This window comes from Psammomys obesus, unplaced genomic scaffold, assembly GCF_907164565.1.
Source record: "Psammomys obesus unplaced genomic scaffold, mPsaObe1.curated_primary_1811, whole genome shotgun sequence".
NCBI lineage: Eukaryota > Metazoa > Chordata > Mammalia > Rodentia > Muridae > Psammomys > Psammomys obesus.
In genome coordinates this window covers 844,277-852,005 of record NW_026593895.1, presented here as the reverse complement: position 1 = coordinate 852,005, position 7,729 = coordinate 844,277, and the positions used below count along the sequence as shown (strand labels likewise).

Here is a 7,729-nt window from a genome sequence, read left to right as displayed (position 1 = left end):
CTAAGATGGCTGCTACTCAGTAAATGAGTAAGGAAAAGTGGGGAGTGAGCCTGTGAGGATGGCAGTCATCCTGGAAAAGGGACATGGGACACGCAGGTAAGGTAGGACATGAAGGTGACAGAACGGGGCAAATGACAGGGATTAATAGTCACCCAAAGACCCGGTCCTGGGCTTCCTTGCTGTGAGAAATGGCTGGTGCTGGGCTTGGAGGCCACACGCTCCTGAGTGCGCCTGTGGAGTTGTGGCAGCCGCCCAGTGGGCCTGCAGCGACCAGCCCACCCCTAAGGATGGGAGCCGAGAGAATTCATCTTGGTGTGCACTCACTTGGCAGGTTTATTAACCACTATCTTGCCCCTGAGGATGACGGTGTCTGAGCCAGGGCCAGGCTGGGTGGCGGCCGCTTGCTGTCCACTGGCTGGGTGGCGGTCACTTGCTGTCCACCCGCATGAGCTTCTCCTTGCCATTGACAGTTACAGAACGGAGCTTCCCGTCCTCCTCCACCTCCACACGCTCTTGGCCATTCTCAATAATGCGCTTGGTGGTCACCTTTCGGCCATTCACTATCTCAGTGGATGACATCACTGACTTGAACCCTGAGCTGCCCGAACCGGAGCCACCAAACGAAGTGGATGAAAAGGTGGCCCGGCTGGCGCCCCCGTGGCCCAGGGAGTTGAAGGACGAGAAGGCCTCCATGAATGCTGGGAACTCACCGAAGCCCGAAGAGAAGGTCCCACGTAAACCATGGGACCTGCTGCGGTCATTGAAGGGGGTGTCCCAGAAATCGAAGGAGAAAGGGTCCAGACCCCCAAAGAACTCGCGGAAGATGTCCTCAGGATTGCGGAAGGCATAGCCAGCACCGAAGGGACTGCTATGGGGGACACTGGCACCGCCGGCTTTCCAGCCATCACAGCCCGCCCGGTCGTACAAAGAACGCTTCTTAGAGTCGGACAAGACCTCATAAGCCTCAGAAACCTGCTTGAACTTCTTCTCGGCCTCTTCCTTGTTGTCAGGATTCTTGTCAGGGTGCCAACGCAAAGCTAGCTTTCGATAGGCCTTCTTAATGTCCTCGGGGGAGGCGCTTGATTGTACACCCAGCACTTCATAGTAGTTGGCCATGGCAAGGGTTGGGAGGGGTAGGGAGGGGAATGGATGGGATGGAGGAGGGCTGAAGAGGGCTGAGGCTAGTGGCTGGGGTTCTCTCTTGGGGGGGGGGTTTGCTGGAATCTGTTGGGTCTGGGTGGCGAGAGTCTAGCTTTCCATCCTCCCGGTTCTCAGGGACAGGTGGAGCCTCCACTGAGAGGGGCGGGGGGTAGGGACAGTGCCGCTCGTGGGCCAGGCCCAGGTGGCCCCTTCCGATCTGGGGCCAGGGCCCTTTGTGACATAAGCACGGAGTAGGAGTTCCCCCACCCCCTCAGCCAAGCTCCACACATCACAGGGCTGTGGGTGAGGTGATCACTGTGAGGCCTGGAGGGTGAGTGTGGCTACTGGAAGCTGTTTGCTGGGCTCCCTGGGAGCCATAGAGGACAGGCAGGGTCTGCTGTGGGATTGGAGGGGTGACACCGAAGTGAGAGGAGAGCAAGGGTTCCCTGGCATCTGAGATGGGCTGAGGAGGCCTCAAGAAACTTGGGGTAGGTAGGGGCAGTGATGTCTTATATTTGTGCCCTGTTATCTCTGGATTTTCAGAGATGTCAGGGAGGCAGGCACGTTTGTCAGCAGCTGGGACAGAGCCGGGCCACAGCTCGAGACCAGCAAAGATTTGTTAAATGAGCAAAGCTTGGAAGCTGGGCCATTGGGCTGTGGGGGGACCAAGAAGAAGACTCACTCTGCTTAGCTCAGATATAAAAGGGACTAACACAAACCCCAGGTGACCGGCAGCCCCCAAAGGCATGCCTCCTTGTCACCCTGGAGACCAAGTGTGGTCTCATTCACTGGAAGACCTGGAGGACGCTTTTCCTCTTGAGGAGGCAGTGTGAAGGAGGGGACAGACCCTGAGGGACACAGCTCCAAGGAGAGCCTGCACCATGGGGACATGGCCCAACGGTATACTAATGGAGGAGAGATCTTCCAGTGTCACTGGCCCCCCTGGCACAGCAGCCCTGAAGGCTCCATGCTCTCCAGGGATGTGTTCCTTGACTCATGCTGTTCCGTTAGGTCCTGTTTGGAGTGCCAACGCTGACTTCCCCCTGCTCCGTTGTCCTTCCTCTCATTCTTTCCTCTCTTCTGGGCAATCAGTTTCAGACACCTTACAGGGGCCATAGCAGTTCTCTTGGAGCCCACAGGCCAGGAGGAATGACAGGGGACTCTGGAGACACACGGGTCACTGTCACCATCACTCACATTGGTCTCACTAAGAGCAGGACAGGCTCCATGCGCCACACCAGTCCTTACTTGTCACCCCAGGCTGCTGCCAGCGGCTTCATGTGAAGGCAGCTGCACCCCCTCCATTGTGGTAAGGATGCTAATACTCATGTTTGTGATGGAGATGATGGGAGGAGCAGGAGGTCATGATGGGACTGCTAGCAGTGACAGAGGCTGTGGGGATGGTAGCGGCGCTGTGCCACTCCTACGAAGGTGGCAAGGAATGGAAGCCATTTGTGGCTCAGCTTGCTAAGGTGCAGGGCCACGCCCAGGAATGACACATACTCAGTACGAGCCTTCCTCATCTGCTCCTACTGCAGGGCTGCTGGAGCTCAGCCTCCCAGACCTCATCAATGGGGCCCTGAAGAGAGGCACCAGAGATGCCAGGCTCCAGGGGTCGCCGCAATCTTCTGCTGGTATGTGGTGGACAGTTCTCACCCACCCCTCAGTGGAGGCTGGTGTCTGCTGGTGGCAAAGCTCATGCAAGCTTCAAGGAGAGACAGACTGCTGTATGAATGGAAGGAGGAAGCTCTAGGTGGCCACAGTGGGCGATAGGGGACAGTAAGCGGAAGTGAAGTTGGAGGTAGTGTCGGGATGGAGGATGAGAAGGTGATGGCAGAGGCGGCAGTAGTGATAGAGACAGTGGGGATGGTGGGGATGGAGGTGGTGGTGGTGAAGGTAGTGGCAACGGTGGCAATGATGAAGAAAATAATGATGGTCGCAGTCATGGTAATGATGGAGGTTATGATGATGGAAGGTAGGATGGTGAGTTTCAGTCAAAATGGTAGAGATGGTGGTGACGGTGAAGGTAGTGATCACGGGGGAAGGCAATGACACTGACACCATTAGAGGTGATGAGAACACACATGGTGACGATGTCGGAGGGTGGTCATGGCAACAGTGACACTGAGGAGGGAGAGACGGTGGTGGTAGTGTCAGAGGGCATCGCTGATGCTCGCTGGAACTGAGGAGAAGGAAGGCATGGCAGGGTGTTTATCATGATGCTGATATGCGGTAGGTGTTGGCGAAGTCCAGGGTCCCTGTCATCAGGGCAGTGGTGTGCTTACAGTGCTGAGTCCAAGGGATTCAGGGTGGTGTTGTGCCCTGAAATCCTATCATTCCCCCAGCCCTGACCAGACACCTCTCCATTCTTGGTGTCTCGTCTCCCAGGAGGAACCTTCTGGCCTTTGCTTCCTGGCCTTCCTCATCCAGAAGCAGTCTATCTACCCACGTGAGACGACATGGAAAGCCCATCCCTGTTCAGGCCCAGTGATCGCACAGGACAGAGAGCGCGTGCAATGACAGAGGGTCTCAACACTTCCAGGGCAGATCCCAGCCTCTCGGGGCCAAAGGGACATTGACAATGGAGGCCCCATAGGTGGGCCATGAAGGAAGACACAGAACTTAGAACTGGACAGCCACTTGGTGGCAGCATGCCGAGGTGACTTGCCCTTCTACAAAGCTAATGTCCTATGGGGTCCCAAAGCCTGAAGTGTTTGGGGGTCCAAGTGGGAGGAGCACCCGAGGAGCAGAGCTTGGTAAACAAGCACGAACATTAGCCAGGCCCTGTGCCCCTGATTCTACGGCTGTTAGTCTCTTCCCTTCTGGAAATCTCTGTCCTCATTCACTAGCGGGATGGTGAGATCCCTTCCTCCTCCTCCTCTTCCTCTCTGGGGAGTCAGCATCTGATGTCTCCAGTCCTTAGTCTGAGAAAGGACTCTGGGAAGCAAAAGGACCTCAGATAACTAGGTGATCTCAGCAGAGTCTAGCTCAGTACAGAAGCAGCCCAGAGAGGGTAGGACACAACCAAGGTCACACAGCAGCCCCAGAGAGCCTTCCCCAGGCACGCTGATGGAGGTTGATTAGGCAGCCAGAGGCCCCTCTGTCTCTCTAATTAATGGAGTGGCTTTTTAAAAGGATTCTAATCACCCCGATGCTATCTGCTTATCGCCAGAATTCCTAATCAGATGGTCCTGGCAGGAACCTGTCTAATTCCCTCCAGCCTCTGCCCAGGGGGGCAGCCCACCCACCCGTCCACCCCACCAGATGGGCAGCTGTGGGACCTCTTCTCCTCTCGGGGCCTGAGGTGACCAACTGTATTTCCTTCAGGATGGATGGGTGACAGGGATGGATGGATGGGCTGCTGGATCAACAGTGACAGGCGAGTGATGGGACTGGATTACAGCTATGAGGACTGGGTAGGTGAAAGGATGAGCAGATAGACTGAGGGATAAGATTATACAGTGATTAAAGGTGCAGGCTGCCAAGTCAGATGGTCTGGGTTCGAACCTCAGCTCTGCCACTTCACAGCTGTGTGTTCTTGGGGAAGTCACCTAACTTTGCTATGACTGAGTTTCCTGATTTCACCTGTGAGAGGGGGACAATAACTCCTCTCCAGGACTGGGGAGGGCTACCACCATCTCTGTTCCAGGTGGCCATGCCACCCTCCACACAGTGACTCAGCCCCAGTGTTCAACAGTGCCAAGGCTGAGAACTTCTTCCAAGCCCTAGACCACTGTCCTTCCATCTTCACTTCGGACAGTTTGACTACTCACAGGACCTGGGGCTGGCTCGTTTCTCAGTGACTCGAAGGCCAAGAGTGTGAGTGGTTCCAGCAATGGGGCCAGAGCAGGTTCCTTGAGACCACAGGGCACAGAGCGGGGCCCAGGGCCGGGTCTGAGCGTGGAGAGTATGCTGAGATGGGAGGCCTTCAAAAAGCTGGGAGCAGGAGGAAGGTCAATCGGGCATAGGTTTGAGGAGGACAGTGAGAGTGAGAGTGAGACCCAAGTAGCAAATATGGAAAAGCTGGGCAATACCAAGTGTTGATGGATCCGGGCTCCTTGTGTCCCTATCCTCTGCTGGTTAATATAAAACAAAACCACTAGGAGGGAAATTTTTTGAACTACAGATTCCCGTGTATGAATACCCTTGTCTCAGTAAACCTCTAGGCTTTTACCGCAGAGGAAATTTCACACGGGTATAGGGACCGCGGCACTCCTCACTGCCCTGTGTGTAGCCATAAACAAAACAGATGGCTTAAGCCCTTTTTAAGAACTGATTGATTTTATTTGTGTGTATGGGGTATTGTGCCTGCATGCATGTCTCTGCACCACATGCGTGCAGTGCTTGTGGAGGCCAGAAGAGAGCGCCAGATTCCTGAGGCCTGGAGTTAGAATGGTTGTGAGCTGGCATGCAGGTGCTGAAAATCAAACCCGAGTCTTCTACGAGAGCAGCCGGTGCTCTGAACCACCGCACCATCTCTCCAGCTCACTCACTTAATGTCTTAAGGAAAACGAGCAGCTACCCATCAGCTTTACACTGTGAACTATTTACTATACTGCAACAAAAATGAATGAACCGCAACTTAGTATACTAATGAGAATAAATATCTTAAATGTGATGGTAAGGGGGAAAGGGCCTTTTTAGTATATAGCTGCAGTTACCCCCAGCTCCAGGCTTACCTGATGTTTTGGTTAGAAAACAGTAAATGGAAAATTCCAAAAGTAAAGGAATCATAGGCTCTAAACTATGCACCATTTCTGAAAAGCTTGATATCACCACCCCTACTCCCATCCTACCCAGAGCACAAAGCATCCTTCATCCACTGTATCCACAGCGTATGTGCTAGCCACCTGCTGGTCTCAGCTGCCATCAGGGCCTTGCTAGTGCTCGGATATATGCATCCCATTTAATAATGGCTAGAGAGAGGATGGTAACGGTTTTATTATGTTATTGCTATGTTTCATTATTACTGATGTTAATCTTCTATTGAGCCTCACTTATAAACTGAAGTTTATCATAGGAGAAACACATCTCCTCCAGGGTTGGATACTACTCACGGTTTCTGAGAACCCTTGGTTCTTGGGATGCATCCTTTCCAGGGAAGCAGAGATCCACCATATCTGTCAAATGTGAAAACATGCAGAAAAATACAAGTCTATGTTATGGAGGAAACCTAACACAGGAATGAGGGGGCCATGCCCCGCTCCCCCACCCCAAAGGATTAGGTTCAGAGGGGACGGGAACCCTGGGGGCTGGGGTGCTTCCCGCTGCCTCCCTTCTCCCTGCTCCTGCTGCCGCGCACCGGAGGCTGGGTGTCATTGTTGGGGTCGCTGCTGCTTTATGTGAGCTCCACGGTGGTGGTGACATAAGTGTGTCTCTCTGCAGGAAGCTGCAGGAATCCCCACAGCTGTGGAAGTGAGGAGGGCTGAGCGTAAGGGACCTGGCAAGGGTTCCCCCCCAGCAGAGCCAGAGCTTCCAGTGAGTGCCAGCCAGGGATTGCCTTCAGCTCTAGCCTGGTAGGTTAGCAGGGAACCCAGCTGGAGACCTGGCAGGCTACACAGGCTCCTGGCAAGAGGAACCATGAGGTACAAATGTGCACAGTTTCCAGTTGGCAAGTGTGCCATGAAACGTACCCAGACTGCAGCGGTTCTATAATCTATTTGGGGATGTCTGAGGTGCTTCCTTAAAAGGTTAAGACAGACCCTGTGGTGGTCTTACCTGTGAGAGTGGAGCAGAGTAGGCCTAGGAGGTGAACACCTGAAAAGAGAACGGTGTAGGACAGGAGGGCAGGGGACTGAGTATAAGGCCCCTGGTCCACCCTTCTGAGGGAGCAGGAAGGGGTTGCGCTGTACTGACATCCTTTCAGAGTTAGAACCTGTTCACAGCCTCTAGCTACTGCTTAGCCTAGAGCAGTGCCGGATGTAGAGAGAGGGGAGAGCAGCCTTTTTTCCCAGGGTCCGCTGGGGAATCCCAGTGTGTGCTAGGTGTGGGCTTGGAAGGACAGATTGGCTGGGTCAGCAGTTGGCAGAGCCTCCACCCTCCAGGGAACATCCCCACCACAGCCATCCCTTTCTAGCCCTAGCCAAGAACTGAGCCACCTCCCCTTTTCCCATTGGTCTCAGTTTCCCCAGCTTTGTGAACCAACCTAAGCTGGGGGAACAGGAGCAGGAATGGGAAGGTGCAGACAGGTTTGCTGAATGCTCAGTTGCATCCCCCTGCCTCCCACAGGCAACCTGTAGGAAAAGGACCTGGAAGGAAGGTGCCAGAGCCACTAGGAGGGCAACAGCAGGGCCTTGCTTGGACGGCCGCTCAGAGGACCCTGTACCTGTACCTGCCTCGTGTTGTCCTCACAGCAGACCCGTAAGGTTCTGTGTTGTTTTCCTGATGTGCATTTGGAAAGGCTAAACCATTTGTTCAATGGTGTACGGCGAGGGAGAGGCAAGTCTTGTCTGTATACCCCGCCAACTTTGACCCCTACTCTCCCGGACACGTGTAACCCTGAGTGATACTGTAGGGTGCCAGGGAGGCCCTGGGAGCTTCTAAGTAAGAAGTTGGGTAAGTTACCGCAATATGGGAGGTTTCAAGGGTT

At 54.3% G+C, this 7,729-nt stretch overlaps 1 protein-coding gene across 1 annotated transcript; it reads right to left on the bottom strand.

The window, feature by feature from the left end:
* Positions 1-426: 426 nt before the first annotated feature.
* On the bottom strand, positions 427-1,116 carry Dnajb8 (DnaJ heat shock protein family (Hsp40) member B8). The gene has a single exon (XM_055617445.1). The coding sequence runs from the start codon at positions 1,114-1,116 to the stop codon at positions 427-429; it is 690 nt and encodes a 229-aa protein (XP_055473420.1).
* Positions 1,117-7,729: the final 6,613 nt, after the last annotated feature.